Here is a 25,691-nt window from a genome sequence, read left to right on the forward strand (position 1 = left end):
ACAATTCAAAAATAAGTGCTTTCTTTCTAGAATTCCATTTACTGCATGGCTATGGTTCGACCATGAGCCTCCACGTCTGAACTTTATATAATAAATAATAATTTCACAAGGAAATGACTGAGGTAGATATGGGCCACAATAATTGGTGAGATCTCAGGTGTACTCACTGAACACAATAACAATAGGAAATGTATTAATCTGTTTTAGTACTACCATTAGGAAATATTCTATGTTGAATCTGTTGGCATAAAGCTTTGAAATGCATAGACTGGTTCAAGAAGATCACGGGGGATTCCCCCTTATGGCAGTGTACCTGGCTACCACAGATTTCTAACCTTGCTGGGTTTACGCGATGTGACCTTATGGGTATATCCAAAAAGATTTTATTAAAAAATGTTATATATTCTATGCTATCTTTGGTGCGTCTTTATTTATGATGAAATATAATATATAGCTTAACAGATGAAAAGATACATTTTGTTATAAATGATGCCTGTACTATTTTTTCGAATAAATATATATAAAAAGGACTCAAACCCAATAGCAAAGTAACAGAATAGCGATCGGAGGCCATACTAATGGCAATGTAGCACTATCTAAATCTCTGTTAATCTATCTGCTTTCCAGTCTGCCATCACACATGTGAATATATTAATAATGCATAGAAACCACAACCATTGTGATTTATACTCAAGACAAAAACGAAAACTTTGCTTGGGCTATATCAGGGTTTTTATCATGGCTGGTTCTCATTAATTTATGAAAATGTGAAATGTAATGACTGGTTGACTGAAAAAAAAGCTATGAGCATTTAATCTATGAAGATCGATGAGATTCGGTGTTATGAATACTTTATTCACCATGTAAAATACAGTTGGGGTAAGTCCTTTCTTGTTTCGGTGAAATTGGCTTATTGGATACATAAGCCTTGTTAGAGCCGATTAGAGCAGTGAAACACGTGTAGGGTAAGAATGGTCTTGAAAAGAACTTTATACTTCTTTTGAAAAAGATTCTTGCAAAGATTTGGGAGGCCTTAATTAAAGGCTTTTGAATTCTAAATTTAAATGTTTCCCTTGGAGGAACCTCAACTACTTCAGGGGCCTGGCCCTGCTGATATGTATAATATTACCTATTCAAATCCATGTTCCACATCAGTTTTGAATGTACAAAGATAAATCTTTAACATCACAAGATGAGGAACTGCTTACAAATCCCAGTGATTTGTAAAGGAAAGACAAAACCAAATATATATGAATTTAGAAAGATGATCTGGTATACCCTACTGCGGTCTAACACAACCAACCAATGTTGATTCCAGTGACCAGTTTCCATGATGCTATTTTATGGAGGCTGTTAACCAAAGCATTAGTTACTAACCATACTACGGAGGCCATTCTACTTCATTCAACATGATATTGTTTGCAAGAACATGTATACTAGAAACAAAAAATGGGATGCATATCTTTACGGAGAACTTATGGTTCTCAAAATGCAGAATACATTTTGATTCAGAGGTTCACAAGACTTTACTCGGACTGACTGGAGTTCGCCACGAAGTCCGCCAAGCTACGTGGAGTTACGCGAGCGGCGGAGTGCGTTACCTTGCACCGTCCATGCTGATTTTTAGCGCTGGGTGTTTGTCTCGAACTGTAAAATCAGCATGAATGGCATCACACACAGCGCAGGATGCTGCTGCTTCTTTATGCTGCTCGAGTAGAAGTTCTACTTGAGCAGCAGCTTCCTTAATGCGAACGGGTTTCTCACCGCGAGCGGTTGCGGCAATCCACGACCGCTTGTGGTGAGAATTCTCGCTGCGAAGCGGTCTCGCGTTGGATTTTCCTTGCATGTGTTTGAGATCTTACCATTGGCGAGCGAGGAAAAACTCCGTTACGTGGAGCAGAGTGGGGTTTTTCAGAACTCCGCAACCTGCACAGAGTGCGAAAAACTCCGTGAATGGAGCAGAGTTGACTGTCCAGGTCCAAATTGTACCCTTAGCACTTTTTTGACTACCTAAAACACCAAACACACGTTTGTTTTATTCTTTCAGCTGACAAAGTTCATGAGATCAAGTCATAGTCAGTCAGATATATGTATGGAGTTGTTTGTGAACTTTTTCAACATTGCATATTGAGTGAACCAATTGAGACTTCGACTTTGAGGTGACTGGGTATTCTCAGAATCACTCCAAATGTGTGTTTTCATGGTATGAGAAAGTGGATTATTAGTTGGAGGGGCTGTAACCGGTCCAGTTAGGCCTCAGTAATTTAAACTGGAGTTCAACCTTAGTAGTTGTAGCACTAAGCAGACTGGCTTAACCCAAGAGAAACGTGTTAAAGCATTCATAATTACCAAAACAGTTAAAAAGTAGAAAACAGGACACAATAAAAATCTCACTCCAATTTATAAAGATAGACTAAAATGTAATGAACATGTAGACACCAACACATCAAAATTGGATGTAAGAAAGTGAAGATATGATTTTTATGAAAGTTCAAAGCGCCAATCGAGGTTATTTGATCACACCAGATCGGGTCCATGTCAAAAGTTAAGGCTTACAGCAAACTACTGCTGGTCGGGTACAAGGACCAAGTTTGTCCCAGTATAAAGTTTACCTTCTATTCTAGATTTTCTGGAGAAGAGTCCTCGTTGACAGGTCATTGGCAGATTGTACTGCAGGCTGGATCTGAAGGAAGGCTTGACGTAAGTGGCCTTATAAAGCATGGGTCCTCAGTGGGAGCCTTGGCTCCCGCAACAAAATTTCCCCATTTGGTTTTGATGGCGGGAAGGCTCTAAGCGGGGAAAGCCTGGAATCTGTGCCTAGCCAGGTCTCGTCCGCATTCGGATTCTGTTTCATATTGGCCTCGGCGAAGCTCCTCTACATTCAGACTTGGAAACTTTTCTGGTAGCGGACTGTCAGCCAGGGAAACCTGAAAGTTGACTCCAACCAGCGATTTGGCAGCTACAGTGTCAGTCGCAGTCTCCACTGGTTTTTTGGAGGAAAGGTTAAGAAAAAGTATCCAAGTGTCCAGTTTTGTAGGCTTTGGGGTCAGATGTGTACACTCTAACAGCACGCATGGTTCCAGGACCTTGTGGGCACCACTTAGGTGTTAAAACTAATTATCCCACTTTATAAGTTCAGGACAAATACAGTTGGAATTGGTCAGCTGAGCTCTTGGAATGTAGACTTCTTGCAACTTGTGTACCCCTGTAGTGTACCAGGAGGTCAGTAAAGTGACCCTTGTAGTCTGATTCTTTGTCCTGGGTCTGAGTTGGAGCAGACCCAGACCTTTTATTCTCTTGGCACTGGTTCAACAGCAGGTGCGGTCCCTTTTCTGTCCTTCACAGGTCCAGAAGTGTTCTGAAGAACATATCTAGAGATGGACAATTTTGTCTCACCAGTTTGTGGGTGGGGCAAACGCACTGGACAACAAGTGAAACCCTACCAACTTTTACATTGCTTCCTGGGGGTTTGGCCCTAAACAATCTCACATTACACTGCTCTGCCAGAATCCCTCACAGTACACTGCTCTGACAAAATCCAACATGACACAACTTCTGTTCTCCTGGGAAAAGTTCTGAGCACACACCTTGGGTGTGTCTAAGAAAATGATAAACTCCCCCTGCAAACCAGTTCGAAAACAGGCCACCCACCCCTGGGATTGGTGCCACCCTGACTACCTAGACAATTGAAAGGGTATGCCTAGGTGTGAGTTACATCTGACTGTGTCGGGGAATATCCCATTAAAGCTTGTGCAGTTGGTGAACACATAAATAAATAAGCGTGTTAGAAATTTACTCGATTAGATTTTGATACCACTTTTTTTTGTTTGAATATTTTATTAAGGTTTTACAGGTATACGCCCCTCAAAGAGGGGGGGGTGAATACATCAATCGATCATGTGCGCAAGTCTTTACACAATGTAGGGTTACATAAAATTCACCATGATTAATTAACTGTAGAACGGATACGCCCGCCCGCCCCATGACATGGAGGGATGAAGCAAGGTGCACTTTGTAACTTGTGGGAGCGCAGCTCCGGAAACTAAAGGTGTCATGATAGGAACTCATCCGAGTCGTTTTAGTATAGCATGCGGGCTGGGGGTAAGTGGGGGCGATGACCCTGTGTGCGTACGTGCAAACCTTCATAAATGTGCTTAATACGGGTATAAAGGAGAAGAAACAAAAGAAAAATGTGTGCTTGTCGGAAACTAATCACCGGCTAACCACCAGACGTGGAACTATGGGGGTAAACTTTTCCTAGATGTATGAGTGGCAGGATAGCGTGTGGTGGGCTGGCGGGTGTTTATGGACTCGGTGGGTCGAGGGTGTAGGGGGGGGCGCGGTTCGGGGGCTAGGAGTCCAAGGGATCCCGGGGTGGAAGGGGGGAGGCCGTCCGGTCAGGGGGCGGTGGATCGCGCCGACGATGGGGCACGAGGGTAAGCTGTCATGACTGGGGGGGGGTGAGACGTCAGTAGATTTTGATACCACTTATGCACAGCATACTGTTAATATCCTTAATGTGGTATATACGTTTAATGTATGCACTCTGAAACCTGTGGATTTTTCAGGGAGCACATAATGAAATTCTGCCATTTTCAATTGACTTTAATGTAGACCTAGCTAAATTTTCACACACGTGTGTTTTTTATATTCCCCCCAAAATAGTCCATGGTGGATCAAATCAAAATAACTTGCACAAAACACCCCCTAAATTTATACTTCTTGTATTCCTAAGTCTGAATACAAAATCTTTGTGACGCTTCAAAAATCTAGATATAATTTTGGAGAAGATAAATGGATATTTATGAGAAAAGATATCAGCTTTGTGTCCTTTTCAGTAGCAGTTGATTTTGCTGTTTAATGCTTCATCTTGGTTTGCTTCCAACATGCCATAAGCATTTTGAATGTAAAAGAAGAAATACATCCATTCCGTTACCCTCCCCCATTGAAGCCCATTTCTGGGACATAACTGTTAGTAACTCGTTTTGAATGTTAACTTGTGGATATGCTAGAGAAGGTCTCCTTGGTAGTATTGGAATTAACTTGCTCTTGAAAATAATATAATATTGTAATTTATGATGGACACTTGCTACTCCCTGGTTGCTGTGCTCATGCCTGCCCACAGAATGATCAGCTGATTGCCAATGCAAGCCATCATGCCTGAGTTGCAGGAGCTGAGGGACTGGAGTTTCTGTGCAGCGGTCCCTCTAAGAAGGCTGGATGTGTTTTTGCATAGAGCTGTTGAACATTGTTAACATGGAAATCGAGCTGGTATAGCGGTGTTTGTCCAACTCTTCTCTGCCCTCCCTCTTGCCCTGTGATTCAGTGACTGCTACCACAGGTTTAGGTTCCATTCTGGACCAACTAACTGACAAACAAATTGGCGAGGGAGGGTCAATGGCCTGCTCCTTTAAGGCCTCGGTGCAAGCCCCATCAAATGTAATATTGGTATGGGCATCAGACAAACTTCCCCGTGCAGCCAAACCCAGGAGGAGAGTAGGCGTAAGACAGAGAACTGATGGCAGGGCCATTTCTAAGAGATTGGACCTGTCACCTTTACCAATCTATCTGGAGGAGAGCATGGAGGAAAGAGTCAAAACTAAGGACATAGAGGATGCTATCTGCAACCAAATGGTGGAGCTTCTGAATAACAAACCTGATCCCAATGGGAGAAGATTGAGAGTGAACTAACGAAGCTGGGGGCGGTTGTGTGTGCCCAGATGCCAGAGGCTGTGCCATTGGGGGTCCCTTCTACTCCTATGGTAGGGCCTGTATTGATCAGCTCCTTCCCTCATCAGTCTACCACCTTCCCTCCTCTTCCCCCCCTCCCCGAGTTCACTAATTCCAACTAGGAACTGGTGACATACTGTCCAGGGAGTAGAGGGCCAAGTTATAAGGGTGCCTACTCCACAGGAAAATGCGAGGTGCAGAGATTCTGATAGGGTTATAGGTCAAGCAATAAACCCCCTTGTTAATGCTGGCACCCCCATCCGCCTTGGCCATCCCTTTCCTCATCTTCCTCGGGAGTATACCCCTTATGTGATAGTTATGAAGAATGTCTGGACCCCAAAACCCAGCCAAGAGAAGAACACTTGCACCTTAAAAATAAAGTATCCCATTGGATTGGGTCAGGTATGGGGGGTTGTGGGATCTTTCAAGGGAGGTTATAATGATGATTAGAAGGTCTCCTTGCGTGGGTCGGGGTGTGAAGGAAGTGGCGGGGGATTGCTTAATAGCTCATTTTAAGTCACCTCACACTGCCATATCAATTCTGAGGCAGTCTCAATTCCCTACCCCAGTGGATCCCAAACGTTTTCAACCCACGGCTCCCTTGACCCATTGGCCATTGCCTGTGGCTCCCCACTATTACTTTTTTTGGAGGGTTAGGTGGATGTAAGTCCGGCCTCAGGAGTACTTGCATTTCTCTCTCTGAAAATAATTGGGATGAAGCAGATGAAGGTATTATATTCATATACCCAGGGTGTTTCATATTACTAACACATCGCCTCTAATAAAATAGTCCTAGTTACACTTCTCTGGCCATGCCTTTTTTAGAGTACCTTCTCAAGCTTTTTTTATCCCACTCAAAGTGCTAGATAGCACCCTCATGCATGTAGGCCCCATTGCCAAAGTGTTTCTGTGCTTGAAGAATATTTGCATGCACATTTCTACCCATGTCATATGTGTTAACACACCTGTCTACAGGGTGACGTGTGATTTATCAAACCACATACAGCTTTATTTCATTATTTTTGCTGTCTCCTCCCTAAAAGTGCCTCAAAATCAATGCAAGTAAAATAAATTCCTCTGATTCGTTTTATTTTAAACGTCCCTTTTTCTTGCTTCCAAATTTTGGCATTGTGCCATATATGGTATTTTACTTACCTGTGCACAAGGAGAGATCAGGCCCATCTAGAAATGTGTGTGTACTGAAAGAAATGTCTACTGGAAGTACCTATGATTCAAGGAAAAATGTCAATACTTAATACTTACTCGACAGGACAACTGTACTTCCTGATATCTGCATTGTTGTAAAAAGCATTTGGGGAAAAAAATATATTAACATGTCTACAAGAATAAAGCAGGCATCTTCTGCTTACTTTGGGAGTGTTGGTATCCAGTGAAATATGGAGGTCATCTTCCTTGACATGCCATCAATTAGGCACTACGTTTACAGGTTGTGGCATGACACTTACAAATTATCGACATCATGCGTTTGTCTAATTAGTTTAACTGAAGCGAACAGAACAGTCAACATTAAATGCATTAAAGTGCTTGGTGCGTGGCTCCCCTGGCTAGGTTTGATGGCTCCCCAGGGAGCCACGGCACACAGTTTGGGAACCACTGCCCTATCCCTATCCAGGTTCTACCTTTTGGTTACTTTTACAAGCGGGGTGTTCTTGCGGCAAGGCATTGGAAAACAAACTAACACCCCAGGAGGCTGTGAAGTCAATCTACAGCGTAGAGAACTCCTTGTATAATGTTGAGGTTAGGAACTTCTTTGAGACTCTTGCTTCGTTAGAAGACTTGGATTGAATTTTTTTACTAGCGGAAGTCAACCAGCACAACTGTCTGTTTGGTAGCAACAGGGCGGGTTGGGTAGGGTGAGCCTTTAGACAGGGGGCTCCATTACATCGTCTTCTTGTCCTGACTCCAGCTCAGAGGGGGGAAAGCGCTGGGCAGATACGGCTGAAAATCATGTTGCAGAATATACGGTTAATTCCAAACTTTCAAATCTGGATTGGCTCTTGTAAATCAATGGAGCCAATATCATATTAGAGATCTGGGCCACTAAGAACTTCAGTCTTAATGGGTACCTTACCGTTTGTAGTGCTGCCACTCCTTCTCATACAGGTAGAGCTAAGAGTGGACTAGCTACATTATGTTCTGTTAAATTAACCAGTCTGTCTACTAAAGTAATAATCTGTAGGCCCAATTATCATCTGCTGTCATTACAGATCCCTTATAGTTTTGATGTGATCCTGGTTCACATGTATGACAATTGTTTTTGTCTATCGCCTGATAACCTTAATTTGTTTGAGAGGGGTTTAGTGAACCTTCAAGGTAGGTAGAACAAGGAGACCTTGACCATTTGGGCCGGGGATTTCAACACTAGGATGTGTGGGAAAAGGGATACTTCTACCGGCGGTATGGAGACAGTGATTGCTGAGGTGCTTGGGGGCCCCTTTACTCCCCACGTATAATGGTGCTTGAACGGGCAGTGAGATTGATTTTATTATGGTTTCCTGTGACTTAGCTAATTTGATATTAGACTACAATGTGTCTGCCTCCTGTATCAGCTATCACAACCCGCTACCCGTATTGCTGGACCCTCACTTGTTGGGGGGCATTAGGGAAGCAAGAAAGTTTGGCTTCTTTTCACTCATTAAGTAAGGGTGTGAGGGTAAAATGGGAAAGGGTGGATAAGGAGGCCTTCTTGCGAAAGATAGTGATGGAGAATAGTGAATACATATCAGTACTGGAGGAGGAATTCTCTGAGATTATCGTTAATGCCTTTAAGACCTTGTGTATAGCCATAGATACAGGGTTGAGGTACAATAAAGCTTCTTGAAAATGGTCACCTATTGGCTGGTTCAATAATGCCTGCACTTTAGCCTATAGAAGACTGAAACTAGTCCTCTCCTCCAAACCACTCTCTAAAGGTGATGTGCTGTTCACTAGGAGAAACTGCAAATCTACCCTGAAGGCTAGGAGGTCAGATCTAAGAGCAGAAGCATGGGGGGGACTTGGTAAGAGGTTCTCACCCAAGGGATTCTGCACTATTTATTTATTTATTTATTTAGTGTCTCTTTTATAGTGCGCAGCTCCCCCAACGGGGTGTCCCGGCGCTTCAGCGGATGACGTAATTCTAATTCCATAAGGATTTAGCAAAAGAGGTGGGTTTTCAAATCCCTACGAAAGGGGAGTTCTTCCTGAATTGAACGAATAGACTGCGGGAGTTTATTCCAAAGGGATGCAGCTCAGATTTGGAAGGTTTTTCCTCCTGATCGCATCTTTTTAAATCTCGGGATAGTGAGGAGGTTTTTGGAGCCTGATCGCAGAAATCTGATATTTTTGTAGGGGCGGAGGCAAGAAGAGAGATATGCAGAGCCCTTCCCTTTAATTGCCCTATGAGCCAGTATAAGTGCCTTAAATTCAGCCCGTTTCTGTATTGGAAGCCAATGGAGAGAGTGGCGATGAGGGGCAATGTGTTCTCGAAGAGAAATCCCGCACACTAGTCGGACTGCGGCATTCTGTACGATTTGAAGCCGATGGCAGAGGCCTGCGGCAAGTCCAGCATAGAGGCCATTGGCATAATCCAAGTGCGATGTGATTAATTCTTGGACTATTGTTTTCCTTGTATTGCTGGGTAGGAAGTTAATGAGTTTTGTAACCATCCTTATTTTAGAAAAACAGGCAGCAGATACCGTTTGGACTTGAGTATGAAATGAGAGAGCAGAGTCCCACCTGACTCCGAGATTCTTTACAGATTCTTTGGGGGTGGGGGGTGGACTTAGATCATGTGGCCACCACAGGTTGGAATCCAGAGGGGATGATTGGTGGAAAAAAAGGACCTCTGTCTTTCCCGTATTAAGTCGGAGACAGTTGTTATCCATCCAACATGCGAATTTACGCAAGCAGTCTTTTAATGGGTCAAATGTAGAGTCTGAGATGTCTTCATATGAGAAAAGCAGTTGAATGTCATCCGCGTATGAGGTGGCTTTAATTCCCAACTGGGCGATCAGCTCGGCCAGGGGGGAAAAATAAACATTAAAAAGAAGGGGACTCAAGGAAGAGCCCTGAGGGACTCCCCACTTGAGCCGACGGCTGTCTGGCGTGAAAGGGGGGGGGGTAAACACTGCCTGGGTGCGATTGGACAAGAAAGATGACACCCATTTCAAGGCCTGGCCTTGGATACCTATTGAGTGGAGACGGTTGAGGAGAACAGAGTGAGAGACGGTGTCGAATGCTGCTGATAAATCCAGCAGCACCAACACCGCCCTCGCCCCTGTATCTAATTTCCATCGAACAGCGTCTGCCATCTCGATCAGAGCCGATTCCGTACTGTGGCCCTGTCTAAATCCATGTTGTGAATTATGGAGTGACCCTTGAACTTCCAAGAAGTTTGCCAGCTGCTGTTGTACCAGTTTTTCTAGTGCCTTGGCGGGTGCAGGCAACAAAGAAATGGGCCTGTAGTTGGCTGGCTCATTAGGATCAGCGTCAGCCTTTTTCAGGATAGGGATAATACGTGCGTGTTTCCACGAGTCCGGAAAGACGCCAGTACTCAGTGAGTCATTCCAAATACTATTCAAGGCTGGATTGAGTATTGATGCAAGGGCTTTATATTGTTTGGCCGGCCAGGGGTCAGTTGGCGAACGAGATCTGCAGCTAGAAAGTTCAGCAAGTGAATGATCAAGGGGGATCTTAGCGAACTCTGAGAAAATCTGAGAGGGAACAGGGCGGGATTGTGGATGGACTATGAGGTTATCGGCAGTGTCATTGTGATTTTTGCAGGGAAAAGAATAGTAAATGATGGCTATTTTTTCCTCAAAAAAGTCCGATAAACGGTTGCAAAGTGATTGTGATACCTGGGACTGTCGTGTGAGGGCTGAGGGATTGGTGAAGGATCTGACAGTATTAAAAATTTCCCTAGCAGAGCCTTGGGCATTGTTAATTTTCTCCTCTAAATGAGCTCTTTTATGATCCAACATCTTTTTCCTATAGTTTTTCAGAGCAGATTTGTATTCCAATTTACTATCTGTGGAGTATGTTAGTCTCCAGCGTCTCTCCAGATATTTACAGGCAGACTTACAATTTCGAAGTTCATCTGAGTACCACGGTGAAGAGGGGACAGAGCGGTATGTTTTAATCGGCCTGATTGGGGCAATTGAATCTATAGCCGAGGTGATCCAGCCATTAAAATTAATCAGCCTAGAATCTAGGTCGGTGGCCTCCCTGGGGGTCGACGATGCCAATTGCACTCTTAGGCTTTCTGGAGTGATCTGACTCCAGTTGCGTCCCAGAGTTTTAGCTAAAACTTGAGGTCTTACTTGCTGGGGTAACAAAATAGGAAAGGGAATAAGATAATGGTCGGACCAAATCACGGGGTAAGGATCCTCAGTGACAAGACCGGCATGATTAGAACATATAAGGTCAAGGGTATGACCCGCTTTATGCGTGGGACAAGAGATCAAAAGATTTAATCCACCAGCAGAGAGCGTGTTAAGAAAATTAATACTTATTGGATCGAATACGTCTTCCACATGGAGATTAAAATCACCAAGTAAGGTGAAATTAGCATAACGAGAGCTAGCCTGGAGAACATAATCCAGGAAGTCCGGGAGGAAGGCGGTTTTAGATTTGGGGGGGTGGTAAACTAGTAGACCTGTGAAAGTAGAATTAGCAGCAAGTTGAATGCAAAAAGGGAGAGCTTCCATGGCTTCTATTTGTGTATAAGGGAAGGAGGAGACAGTCCAAGAGGATCTATAAACAATGGCAACACCTCCACCATGCGTAGGAGTTTGTCTATTAGCACAAAGAATGTGATACTCAGGTGGGATAGCCAGAGACAAGGCGGGATTTGTTTCGTCCCCTAACCAAGTCTCTGTTAAGAAAAGAATGTCCCAAATATTATCCGAGAGGGATTGAGATATGTCCAATGAGTGTTTAACAAGAGAGCGGCAGTTAATAAGACCTGCCTTGACCTGCCTAAGCTGGAGTGTTGTCAATCAGCCATTTTTTTCAGGGTATGAAAAGCCCTCAATGGACATAGCGGTCCACCCAAACCTGAAGTGGAATTACTATCGCAGCATTTAAAATCCTGGCAACCCAGAGCCTATTTTAGAACACAACGGGGTAGCCTTTGGCAATCTGGAGTCGTTTTCCAACCTCAGTGATTTCATCTCTGTAAAGGACATTATAGTCCATGGGCGGCTCTTCCACTAGGGTGGAGGGGCGTTGCCCCACTGCTTTCTTACAGTGCGGGAAAGCCAAAATATAAAATGGTAATAACTTTTTGTTATTACCATTTTATGCTTGCTTTGCGCTTAGGGTGGGCAAATGGGTGGGGCTGCTCTGCTCTTTGAGCAGGGTATGGGAGGAGTGGTTTGCCCACTCCTGAGTGCGGAAAGACTGTTTGGTCGGTCCTCTCGGGCTGCCCAAACCAGTCATACGCACACTGACCTCCTCAGCCTGCATGGAGAACTTGCCCACCCCATTAGCCCCTGGCTTGGCACCATCCCGACCAATCACAACTCTGCTAGAATCGTTTTGTTTGGCTTATGGGAGAGAGCCTGGCTGCCTGCTTCCTGTTCCTTTCTGAGGCAGGAGAGCAGTAGCCGAGAAGACACAGGACCCGGCGGAAAGTTATGTTAAATTTTATGTATTTATTTCCCTTCGATTTCCCCATGAATCCCAACCCCCTGCCACCCCATCCATGAGCAATGCCGGCTGCTACTGCTATAGTCACCCTCAATCAGAGCTCTGCAGGGAAAGCCCCAGGTCCAGTGGAGTACCTTTAGACTTTTTAAAAGGCATCACTACTAGCATTCAGTGCCCCCCAACGCCTTGAGACCCTCACAGGTGAGTAGTGAGCTTCACAAATCCCTGATTGTTTGATTGAATTTTAGCCTCTGTCTTCAAAGCTTTTGTGTAAGGGACCCCCAGATTGTCTTGGAAAGAAGCAGTGATTGTCCCCATTTTTAAGAAGGGGACCAGACACTCACCTTGCTGCTATCGTCCAATTTCCCAACTAGATAGCACTCTTGACAGAATTATTGCCACTTAGCTACAGGGCTTGTTGGAGGAAAATCAGGCTTGTTCTAGGGTGCAGTTTGTGTTTCGCTCTGGGGGGTGGGCACAGTGGAACAAGGCCTTACCCTTCAGCTGGTCATGAGTATGTCAAGGCAAGGAGAGCGTCTATTCCCCTAGCTTTTATTGACCTCTCCTCTGCCTTTGACTTGATCAACTGGTGCAAGATGTGGAGCATTGTGGCTACGATTGGTATAGATTAGGCTATAATTGGTTTATTGCAGAGGATGCATCGGGACTCTCTGATTAAGTTGAGGTATGGTCCTGAGGGTCAACATTCCCCTGCTGCCAATTCCTCGCAGGGGATCAGGCAGGGGTGGGTGATGACCCCCTTATTATTTGTGATCTATAATAATGATCTAGAGTTTCAAGTGAGTAAAGCAGGGAAGGGTATGCCTAGGGTGAAATCTAGCACCCTCCCTGTTTTATTTACTGCATGCCGATGATGCAGTTTTAATTTTCAGAACCGCAAACTGATTACAAGTCCTTTTAAATGTGTTTAAAGATTTTATGGGGAGCTCGAACTTAAAGTCAAGAGAAGTAAATCTTTTGCTATGTGTAATTTTTTGGGGGAGGGTCTGGAATTTGTAGGGTGAAAATCTTTAACTACCTTGGTATCCCGATAGATCAAAATCCAGCATTGGAACACTCTTTTTAACAGCAGGGTAATGCAATGCCAAAGAGTCGCAGAGTCTGTCTTCACGTTTGCAAGCTGACTAGGGCTTGAAATGATCAGCATATACAAAAGCAAGTGCATTGCTGTAGCTACCTATGGTGCCGGAGTTTGGGGGTCGATGTTTGCGGTTCCTTTGCAGATGGTCGAGAACACGTTTTTATGTCGACTTTTGGCAGTCCCTCAATCGGCTCCTTCATTTATGTGCTATTCTGAGGTTGGTTTGCCTCCTATAAAGGACAGGTTCAAGTTGGATCCCCTATTACTCTGGATTAGAATCTGGGGTAAACTAGGTCCCTCTCTTTCAAAAGATATCTAGGAAGATTGTCATTCTCAGGATCACGCCCAGGCGATCCCATGGTTTAATTATAAAAGGCCTTTAGGTACTTATGTTTCTCTGAGCTATTTTTTTAATCCTTTAAACATTAAGCGGGATGTAATTGACCAGGTGAAAGCGGTATTTAGAGATAGGCGAGGCACCCTTCACCAGGCCAACTTTTACAAACTGGGCAGTTACACTAATTTCAATTCCAATAAAACATCGCCGGGATGTGAATTTTATCGAACATACATTTTTCATTCAAATAGTAGATTTTATATGACTTTCATTTTACCACCTTACCTTTACCATTGGTCTTTCCCAATGATGTTGACTGGAATTGCATTATGCCAAGTTGCCCTTGTAATAAAACCTCCAAACAAAGCACCGTTCCCTTTATTCTCTTTTGCCACTTATACTCCCTTCCTCGGAAGGCTTCTTTGACCCCCACCCTGCACAGATCTAAGATAACAGTTTCACAGAGAGGCGTTTATCTTTTTGCAAAAGCTGTGTAATTTGGAAATCTATGTTACATTGGTCAATTTTTTGCATGGTGCCCTAAGAGTAAGAAATGGGTATAAGTCTGTATAATGCACTTTGATGATTGTATTTGGCTACTTTTGTTCTGGAGCTTGGTTTTTAAGTCTTTGTTTTTTGATCTTTATAAGTTATTATTTTTATTGTTGTATGTTTTAACTTGTGCTTTTATGGCTCTCTGTAAGCCAAATAAAACTTATTTGACTGACTGACTCACTGATGGACATTTACCCATGTCTGTTTTATTTTTTTAATTTTAGAATAATAATGACTGCGTCAGCTGCTGGAATTTATGGCAACTTCGGACAAGCAAATTACAGTGCTGCGAAACTGGGGCTTCTGGGTTTGTCAAATACGTTGGCAATTGAGGGCAGAAAATACAACATATTTAGTAATACCATTGCGCCTCTTGCGGGATCCAGATTGACTGAGACTGTCATGCCACCAGGTAGGTTTATCCTCTTACTTCAGTCATGCCTTCGAGGGTAACCAAATCTTTAGTTCAAAATCTGTTGCAATTATTCTAATCTAGCTATCGAATACACAAAAGCGGTACTTGCTCCATGTAAAAGGTGTTACCCACATAACTGCCTTGTACCATTATTCTGCTCTATGCCTTGGGCCTATGCTATATATGACAGTCTCCTGTCTCTCACCTGACCCCTTCTCTGTTAAACTCTTACTGTTTTCTAGAAGTTTGAAAAGAATACACAGGCTTAGTTGATAGGGTATTATGAACTACTCAATATGAAAATCATCTTCCCAAAAATACCCAACACCTTTTTGGCTGTGTCATGGTTGAGAAAAATATTGAGTCAATCTGTACATTGAATCCATCAGTTTACCTTCTTGAAATTTTTTATGTCTGTGCAATTCTCGCATCAAGATTTGGTAGTTAGTTGGTATTTGGTTCTTTTTCTCCTGTGTTTGTCAGGTATATTTTAAAACATTGAACTTACTACATTTTTGTCAGACTTGGCATTCGAAAAAAAACAAAGGTTCATCTCCTTGAGCCAGGTTTGTATCTTGTTTGTTGCTCTTGGCAAATAACAGGAATTCGGTCTTGGCTGGGTTAGATTCAGGTTGGTGCTGGGCTTCCGAGTCCAATGTTTGAGACTTTAGATGTCTGAAGTACAGGAGATTTTCAGGTAGAGCTGTGTATCATTTGCATATTGGTGAATTTTTATGCTTTTATCTGTGAGTAGAGCACCAAGTGGCTCCATTTAAAGGTTGAAGATGACAGGAGACAGTATGAAACCCTGGGGGACTCTCACATGTGATAAGGGTGTTTATGAACTGTAGGTGTCCATGAGAAGAAACTGGTGTCTGTTTGAAAGGTAGGAGGAGAACCAGTGAAGGACATTGCCTATGAATCCCGTCCGTTGCTCAAGGGTGCGTATGAGAGTAGGATGGTCAACTGTGTCGAAGGCAGCTGAAGGGTCCAGCAGTATCAGGAGGCAGGAGTTATCTTCATTTGTGGCCAAGAGATGGATAATAAACAATATGCATGTTGGTTGTCTCCATGCTGCAGTGTGATCCAAAGTCAGACTCGTGGCCGTGTAGGAGGTTAGCATTATAGTGACCTTGGAGTTGAACTTGGACTTTTTTTCAGTGCTCTTGCCGATGAGTGGTAGGTGAGTGATGGACTTGTAGTTGGTGAAGTCACCAGAGTCTAGTGTAGGTTTCTTTGAGTGGGAGGATTTGGCCATTCTTGAAAGTTTTTGTGAAGATGCTTTGAGGGAGGCATTGGCCATGATAAGTAGGGTTAGGCAAGCATCTCCACAGAAAGCTTTGATGAAGTATGGTTGTAGGGCCTCATCCTAGTAAGAGTGGCTTTGAGACAGTTCAGTATGTCAGTCAGATCTGTGAGCTGGCGGCTTTGAATGCTGACCATTGTGGGATTCTATGTGAAGGGATGGGTGTAAGAGCTGAATCAGTCTTGGTATCATCGATGTACTGTTGGAGCTCCTATATTTTTTCAATGAAGAAGAGGGTGATGGCATTGCATTCTTTAGTGGACTGAGGAATAGGTTGGCCCAGCAGGCTGTTGATGCAGTGCTTGATTTTCTTGAACAGAAGTTCTGCTTCCGTTAGTGTCTTGATTATTGATGATGGTTTAGAACTTTGCCTGCTGTGATGAGCTGTCTGCATATTGATATTCAGTTTCAAGCGGTCCTCAGGAGTACTGTTTTTTCCATTTTCTTTCTTGTGTGCAGGTGGGTTGTTTATACAGCACAGTCTTTAGAATGCCAGGGTAATGAAGGCTTGTGCTTGCACTTCCATCTTGTAATTGGGGCATTAATATTCACAAACTTTTCCCAAAAATGTTGAAGTTGTTTAGAAGGGTGTTGGCGTCAGACGTGCAGATGATACGGTGGGAGATTAGTTCAGCCATTAGGTTTTCTATGGAGAAGTATTTGACAGTCTTTTCATTTGTTTTGGCCTTGATTTGTTGGTATGCTGAGCATAGAGATAGGAATGGTAAAGTGATCAGTCCAGTCCATGTGTATGGGTGGCTTGCACTGGGTGTTTGGTAATGTTGAAAAGACAAGATTGAGGTTGCGGCCTTTGAAATGTATTGGTTGTGTGACACACTGTATCAAGTTGAGTACGTTGATGAGTATGAAGAGGGTGACTCTTTATGTTTTAAGTTAAAAAGATTTAAATTATGGTGTTAGCGTGCTCTGAGTTGCAGAGAGACGGAACATTACATGTTAGCAGCTCCTTGGAGTTGAGTGTTACTTGCTGCCTTGGATGCAGGACCATGAGGAGTTATGGATCCCGGAGATGCCTCCTCCATTCTTATGTGTGTATTCCACACAATAGACGTTGTAGCCTGTGGAATGTAGGACATCTAGAATGTGTGAAACTTTGGGGACGATAAGAGTGAGAGGGGTTCAATGTTATGATAGTTGATGAGGTCTGTGATGTCTGGTTTGTGGAGTACTGCAGAGAAAGAGTGTCAATTACCATGAGTTGGAATGAGTTTAAATGTAGTTTAAGGGTGTGTGGGAGGTGTACTAAGTAGGGTCTTTGATTTGTGTGAATGCTTTGCGAGTATCTGGGTTGTCTCAATCTGTTAGTGATTGTGGGGATTGGCAGCATGGGGTGCTGGATAAGGCACACAATTATATCTTACTTTCTTGATTTCACTGGGATATGGTTTGTGGCCCAAGGCCATTCTAGGCTCTAACAGGCAAAGCCCTTGTTTGTGTCTGCCCTTTGATCATGACGATGGGACACCCTGAGAATTGGGAGAAGGCAGGAAGTGGTGTCACTACCTCTGCAGATGGAGATGGGAAATGTAGTCTTCGTACTTGGCTTTTTCTTTCAAAGACTGTTTTGGCAGGAAAACAGTGATGTTTCTTTCTCTGCAGATCAATAATGGGAATCTTAGTTTTGTCATTTCCTATGCAGATGGATAATGGGAAAAGCAGAAGTGTCTCTTACTGTGCGAATGGATGTTGGGAAATGTATGTTGACAGTAGTTAACAAATTGCTAAGCATCATAAGTGCCACTGTGAATGTGCAGATGTCGGTCACAATATGGGATGCTATGTGAGGGCTACCTGTCGTGGATTCTTTGTGGTGAGGAGTATGATGGACTAAAGGTGTCACCACTATCATCATGAACACCTCTAATTTGCACATGGCAAGGTGATGATGCAGATAATCAGAACGCGAGGACAATGAACTGGATGTGTCAGCATGAGGGCATGTTATATTCTTGCGTCGTAACAATTGAGGGAGGACAGCGTGAAAAGGGGACATTATGAATATCCGTGGAAGTGGACATGTATACAGTTTCGTAGTTAGATGGGTTGTGCAGGAATTGCATTGTTGGACTCAATTGTACATGTCACTCCTCTGACAATTATGCATATTTCATTAGTTTTAGAGCACATTTGTTTGTGTGCATAGTGCTACAGGGAACTTGCCAGTGTAACACTTCAGAGCAAAGTGTAAGAATGGGGTGGGTTAGTGGCTGGCAGTGTACTGATTTAGGCCTAATATAAATGTTGAATGTCTGAAGAGGGAAACACCAGTGTTAGACCTGACAACCTTTGGTGTCGTCTTCCCTCAAATATTTTGCCGTCTCCTGTTTGCTGAAATAAGTTTTTGTTGGCTTTAGGACTCTGTGCACTTTCCCACTACTAGCCAGTGCTAAAGTGCATGTGCTTTCTGCTTTAAGCATGGTCAAATTGGCCAACACCTGATTCCCACATTTAATTTACTTAGAAAACCATAGTAAAGTGGCACTACATGTAAACAGGGCCTGTAACCAGGGCCTGTAAATTAAATGCTACTAGTGAGCTTACATCACTTGTTGTGCCAACCACTTAAGTCGCCCTTTAAAACCTATCTCAGGTCTGCAATTGCAGCCTGTGTGCAATTTAAAAATGCCAATTTGACCGGGAAAAATAAACCTTTGTCCAGGCCTAATCCTCCCTTTTTAGGTGGAGCCTAGCGTAGCGCGCATGCGCTGCTCTATGGGAGGCTACTTGTGAACACTCCACACTTCCCGACACTTGTCCATTTGGGTCTGACTCCTCCCACACATTAAATTGTCCTTTGTGTGTGGCTTTCAATAATCATAGCACGCAAATGGCCAAAGGCGAGTGCATGTCCCACCTCTTCTCCAATGGTTCACTCCCACGACGTTTTGCTCTCAGGAGCGAGCAGTAGCATGAAGGGTGGCAGCTGCAATCCTCCCTTGTCGTGGATCATGTTACTAATAAAACACAGGGTGCAGCGCTTGTTTAATTTTCTGTTGCTTTGCACCCGCCCCCCACTGGGGCAGGGAAGCCTGCGTGCCCCACGGGCAGTGGAGCCTGCGTCCCCCTCGGGCAGGGAAGCCTGCGTCCCCCTCGGGCAGGGAAGCCTGCGTCCCCCTCGGGCAGGGAAGCCTGCGTCCCTCTCGGGCAGGGAAGCCTGCATCCCCCTCGGGCAGGGAAGCCTGCGTCCCCCTCGGGCAGTAAAGCCTAGTTTGACCTACACAGCCAAGCTCTGGCAGGGCTGGGGCAGGGAAGCCTGCGTCCCGCTGGGGCAGGGAAGCCTGCGTCCCGCTGGGGCAGGGAAGCCTGCGTCCCGCTGGGGCAGGGAAGCCTGCGTCCCGCTGGGGCAGTGATGCCTGCGTCCCCCTCGGGCAGTGACGCCTGCGTCCCCCTCGGGCAGTGACGCCTGCGTCCCCCTCGGGCAGTGACGCCTGCGTCCTCCTCGGGCAGTGACGCCTGCGTCCCCCTCGGGCAGTGACGCCTGCGTCCCCCTCGGGCAGTGACGCCTGCGTCCTCCTCGGGCAGTGACGCCTGCGTCCTCCTCGGGCAGTGACGCCTGCGTCCTCCTCGGGCAGTGACGCCTGCGTCCTCCTCGGGCAGTGACGCCTGCGTCCTCCTCGGGCAGTGACGCCTGCGTCCCCCTCGGGCAGGGAAGCCTGCGTCCCCCTCGGGCAGGGAAGCCTGCGTCCCTCTCGGGCAGGGAAGCCTGCATCCCCCTCGGGCAGGGAAGCCTGCGTCCCCCTCGGGCAGTAAAGCCTAGTTTGACCTACACAGCCAAGCTCTGGCAGGGCTGGGGCAGGGAAGCCTGCGTCCCGCTGGGGCAGGGAAGCCTGCGTCCCGCTGGGGCAGGGAAGCCTGCGTCCCGCTGGGGCAGGGAAGCCTGCGTCCCGCTGGGGCAGTGATGCCTGCGTCCCCCTCGGGCAGTGACGCCTGCGTCCTCCTCGGGCAGTGACGCCTGCGTCCTCCTCGGGCAGTGACGCCTGCGTCCTCCTCGGGCAGTGACGCCTGCGTCCTCCTCGGGCAGTGACGCCTGCGTCCCCCTCTGGCAGTGACGCCTGCGTCCCCCTCTGGCAGTGACGCCTGCGTCCCCCTCTGGCAGTGACGCCTGCGTCCCCCTCTGGCAGTGACGCCTGCGTCCCCCTCTGGCAGTGACGCCTGCGTCCCCCTCGGGCAGTGACGCCTGCGTCCCCCTCGGGCAGTGACGCCTGCGTCGCCCTCTGGCAGTGATGCCTGCGTCCCCCTGGGGCAGGGAAGCCTGCATCCCCCTGGGGCAGGGAAGCCTGCACGCATTGTCATGAGCGCACCACAGACTTGAGATTTTCTCCACCACCGGCATGTCTGAATCTGAAGGATGCTGCAGGAGAGAGCGTGGCTGTGACTGTGGCTGGTTGTCCCGTGGAGTGGCGAACTTGGCATGTTTAGCTTTTGGAGCTGCGCAGTACATACCTGATTAGCAAGACGTGGCTACTTTTTTATTCGCTTGAGACAGTAGATTCAACCTTGCTTTTCGTCCTGTTTCCCTACTTGGTTTGCATGCCTTTTGCCAGAAGTTGTTTTTATCTGCTACAGATTTGGGACCTGATATTAGTTTGGAGGAAGGGTTACCCAGCCACAAAGGTGACTGATATTGCGTCCACCTTATTACAAGTGCGTTATATTCTACGACGCTTGTAAGTAGGAGGATTGGATATCAGTCATGTTGTGACAGAGTAATCAGTCTACCAAACTCTAACTCATGCCCTACGTTCTTCTGGAATTGGTGTTCCCAGTTGCTCATTGTCTGTTCTTACTGTAGCGGCCAGTTCAACCTGTAGCAGGATCAGGTGAAATTGAGATCCAGATCTTCTCTTCGAGCCACTCATATTTCTAACTCTTGACAGGTGGTTATGGGGGCATTAGAGGCGTATAAGGTTTATGTTATTAAAGCAAGAGAGGATGTCCAATCAGATATACCCAATATGGATCCCCCAAGCAGGGGAAATCTATGAACCATCACTTAAATAAAGGGAAAAGGGTAAGAGGCAGAGGGAAATCCAGACCTCCAAAGCTCCTCCTAGTGTGCTTTGGGATAAGGGGTGGGCTAGAGTAAAGAATGATTGCATGCATACAGGAATTTTCTAAACTGAATACAATAGGGTAGAGCACCAGAGTGAGCTAAAGGTGCAACACCCTGAAATGGGGCGATCATTACACACAGGGTATCAAGAAAATGTCCCCAAAAGAATCATTTTTGGAGGTTGGGTTTGGAGGTGTCTTGTGATTGCCATGAGATCGTCAGGATAAAAATGAATGGTGTGGTACAAGGCACCATTGGAATGAACAAGGGAATGAAGCAAACCAGAGTGGAAACGGGGATCTAGATCTGTGCCCATTCCGCCACCCAGATCAGCTCATACTGCTGAAAGAGGACCAAGAGCACAAAAGGGGAAAGTGAAGAAAATAGGGTAGAAAGAGCAAATGTTCTCCTGGTGCTGGAAGAAAGGGCTGCTGATTGCTTCACATGCTTTGGCTTTTCATAAAGTTTACAAAATAAATGTTCAACATGTCAGTGAAGTTACAAACCTCCTCTTCAGACATCGTCAATTCCAGGGATCTCGGACAAATGATGTAATAGGGCTAGGATTGTTGACTTTGGAAAGAAATCCTAAAACAAACGTGCCTTGACTCCCAGAGCTGAGACCATTAGAGTGTCCAAGCAGAACAAGACAAGTGCGGGTCCGCAATGACATGTGGAAGCAGCTGCGAGAGATGTTTGGCCCTCCACTGGCTACCCATCCATAAAAGGATCCTGTTCAAAGTCATAACCATTACACATAAAGCCATAAATGATACTGGCCCACTATACCTGAGAGCCAACATTAGGCACTACAAAACCAAACGAATACTACGATCTACCTCAGAAAATCTCCTCATCACCCCCAACTTCAAATTGAAAACCCGGGGAGGTAAAACCCTGGCAGCACTTGGTACAAAGGCCTGGAACACCCTGCCTTCACAACTTAGGCACACCCGCAACGAACCCACTTTCAGGAAACTCCTAAAAACGTGTATCTTTGCCACCCCTGACAATCAGATATTGTCACTAATATGACACCAATATGACTCTCGCTACCTCCTTTTACCGCTCGCCCCCACCCTTTCCATCTCCTCATCCCCCTGCAATTTTCTTTCTGTTGAAATCCGTAAGCGCCAAGATGTTCCTTGGAGTGAACGTCGCGCTATACAAAAAACCCCATCATTCATTCATTCATAGAACCGCAATGTGCGAAGCCAAGATCTGCATAGCACATCACGCCTGGAGGTTGCAAGAACCTGAGCTTTAGTAAGGATTTGGTGGTTCGGTCTTATCCGTGCATCCTATATCTTATTCTGTTTCTTTGCATCGCCATGTGTCTTTGCCTTCGGTAGCCTGGTTATCTCGCTCCTGTTGTTCTCCATGCTGGATGAACACATTGATTTAGCAGAATGGAATGGAATGGCATGGCATGGCAGAGAATGGGTATTTAAGTCCATGGTAATGTGCAGTGTGTGTAAGTAATAGACTTGTGCACTTTGCACATCTGAGTAAGGATTATGTTCAGGTAGGCCGATTTGGTTCTGAGTGGCACTTTCCTCCTGAAATGCATGAATGGTCTCACTGTTTAATTGTGAAGGGGGCGTTGCGTTGTTTGATAGTGTTATTTTGCCCTTTGATTTGCATCGTGGTTAGTGTTTTTGGTGTTATTCTATGGCTCAGCCTAATGTGCCTCCTGGTTTGGGGGGGGGGGGGGGGGAGTGTTCAGTGTCAAAGTACCCTGCTTTTCAGAGAGCGCGATGACTACCCATGGCACATGAGGGATTTTCAAGCCTATGTAAAGTGATTCTGTATGAATAAATAAGATTAAAGACAATTAATGCAAGTGCAAACCGCATATGCAGTTTAAATAAAGTTAAACATGAAATAAACACATAGAGAGATCTTCCGGTTCACTAACCCAGATCTTCCAAAAACAAGTATTTCGAATGGTTTGTACAAATCATGTACTTTTAAAATACTTATATAAATGCTTCAGTACATATTAAGTAATGTAACGTTCAGTTACACCTTTGGGTTTATGTATAGAAAGTAACCATGTATTTTCTTGATGCATATCTGTCCCAGGCCTATATGTTATTGACACGTTCATTTAAATTTAAATGCAAATGATTTTTCCACTGAATTGTTAAATATCATCAATTTACGTTGATTTGTAAATATTATCGTATAACGGTGGCGTAATGCATTTTCAACCTTGATGCGTTCACTAACATGTGGGACAGTCCATCAGACTCCACTCACGTGTCTCCATGTCATGTCCCCCTAAAGATGCGGAATACTTACATCAGTTGGATCCATAGCAGGCCCTTAGCTTCTGCAGTGATACGACTCAGAAGTATCCAGTGGGTGATCAGCAATTCACTCCTTTCGACATTGGAAGGAGATTAAAAAAAACACCGTATCCAATTGGATTGTCCTTCGCATCACACAGTTATGTATGCCAAGGACCTACCTTGGGGTCTTCTGACTGGTTCCATCACAAGAAAGGCAACAACTCCAGCCCTGGGCATCCATCCATAGTTTCAACAGGCACTACTATATTGAATCTCATGTCGCATGCTCCTTCCCGCAGGAGTTCCTGGTATATGGTCCAATTCGCAGACCCACTCCTTGTTTGGGGCATTGCTTTGGTATCAACAATGTGAGGCATTTGCAATTAGAAGTATCCATTAGAAGAATATGGTACTTAACTTCAGTAAGGCTCATTGTGGTGGATTTTTCACTCTCTCTCCCCAAGTTAGTTGCACACTGTCTATGTTCTCAATTGGTCAGTGACGTTTTGTCTGAGACCCCCAAAAAGGCCAATGAACAAACTAACACCCGCACACAGGGAGGGCGCATGTATGCTGTCTGTGTTGTCCTTTTCGGAGGGGGCGACAGAGGTTAAACAAGGATAAAAAATGCAATAGGTCTCACCTTTTATTAAGTTAAAGCCATTTGCTTTGCTATACAATACCATTAGCAAAGCAAATGGCTTTAACTTAATCAAAGGCAAGACCTATTGCATTTTCAATGCTTGTTTCACCCAGTCCTGGTTTTTCTAAGAGACATGTTTTTTATTATGCTGATTTCTGTAAAGAGATGAACGAGGTGATGAATACAAATCATGTGTGAGATGTACACAGAAGGCCAGTGCTTGGAAGCAGGGAACAGGAGCACCGATACTGATGGCATGAGTTACAGCTAAACTGGAGGCGCCATGGTGGCTAACAAAGGTCTCATACAAAGGGAAGGCAAAGAGGCACAAGCCTGGCAAGGAAGGGGAGGTCGGCACAAGAAAAGTATGGGACAGAGAGAAGGCAGGAAATGAGACAATAGAAAGAGGAAAAGCGCCACTGTCCGCCACAAAGAAGAAAAGAGCTGACAAAGTAAGGGTCAGAAGGGGGCCTCTAGGAAGTCAATGGACAAGGCTGGAGGCCAATGAAGCACACAGGACTGATAAGAAGGCAATTTAAGTGCAACATGGGCATTTGTACCGACCTGGGGCGCTGCAGCTTCTGAATCCTCTGCTCTTGAGTCCACCCCCCGCCCACAGAGTTCCATTCATTAAGTTATTTCCGTTGATTCCCAAACCATAACTTCACCTCGGGATGTCCCACAGAGGTCAGTCCCAAGCCTGGTGATGCTGCCAAACATGGCAGGGTTAGCTCTTCCAGGACAGTTACAGGCCAGCTAACGAACCCATTGCTGGCTAGTGTCGGACAGGTTAAGTGAGCTCCTCTTTCACCGAGGTGGCACCAAGCTCTTTTCTCAAGGCGGCATTATCCCCCAATTCACAACTATTGTTTTATCAGATCCTGGCTTACTTACTGTGCTCGGGGAGATCCGTCCTTCGCTAGCACGGAAGGATACCCATAATCCCCACTCATATCAGCAGCCGGGCTGGTGTAGCCATGATTCCATGCAGGCATCCAGGCGCACTGTCGGAGCGCAGTGGTGGAAAACGGGAGCTCTTCTATGGCAATCGCCCAAACCAACACACTGCAACTGAGTCGGTGCTACATAAAGAGTCTGGCGCTGGTGCGTGTAAGGGCACATACTGCAGCTAGTGAGCCCTGTTCCTTTGCATGGCGGCCTTGCGGTGTCACCTGACATGTCACCGAGGGCCATTACACGTTGAAGCCACCGCCCATGATCCTATTAAAGTTGGCAAAAAATCTACATACAACTCTGCACTCAGAGAGAGAGACGGGCGGGGGAGATGGGGAGTGTTTGTCTGTTTGTTTGCTTTCTGGCATCAGATGACGCAGAAGACAAGCCGACATCGGGTAAATGCCTGGGACGGCATCCGATGGAACAGAATCAGTCAGTACCAGCCCAGGATGTTATCCTTAACTGAGCCTGAGGCCTGTCCATTGGACATAACTGAAAAAATCCTTACCTATCTTCAGTGAGCAGTGTACTGCATACATCCATCCAAACGTGGCCATAGCAGGGGAACGTTTTACCGCCATGTATCTACACCGCAACTCAAGACTAAAAAACCACCTAATGAGGGAG

General features: G+C 45.4%; 1 protein-coding gene across 1 annotated transcript in view; it reads left to right on the top strand.

The window, feature by feature from the left end:
* HSD17B4 (hydroxysteroid 17-beta dehydrogenase 4) overlaps nt 1-25,691 on the top strand; it is an 867,876-nt gene that overhangs the window by 250,468 nt on the left and 591,717 nt on the right. The window contains exon 8 of the mRNA XM_078675560.1: nt 14,600-14,787. Within this exon, the coding sequence (XP_078531686.1) occupies nt 14,600-14,787 (188 nt within the window). The remainder of the gene's footprint in view (nt 1-14,599; nt 14,788-25,691) is intronic.

This window comes from Lissotriton helveticus, chromosome 2_1 (assembly GCF_964261635.1).
Source record: "Lissotriton helveticus chromosome 2_1, aLisHel1.1, whole genome shotgun sequence".
Lineage (NCBI taxonomy): Eukaryota > Metazoa > Chordata > Amphibia > Caudata > Salamandridae > Lissotriton > Lissotriton helveticus.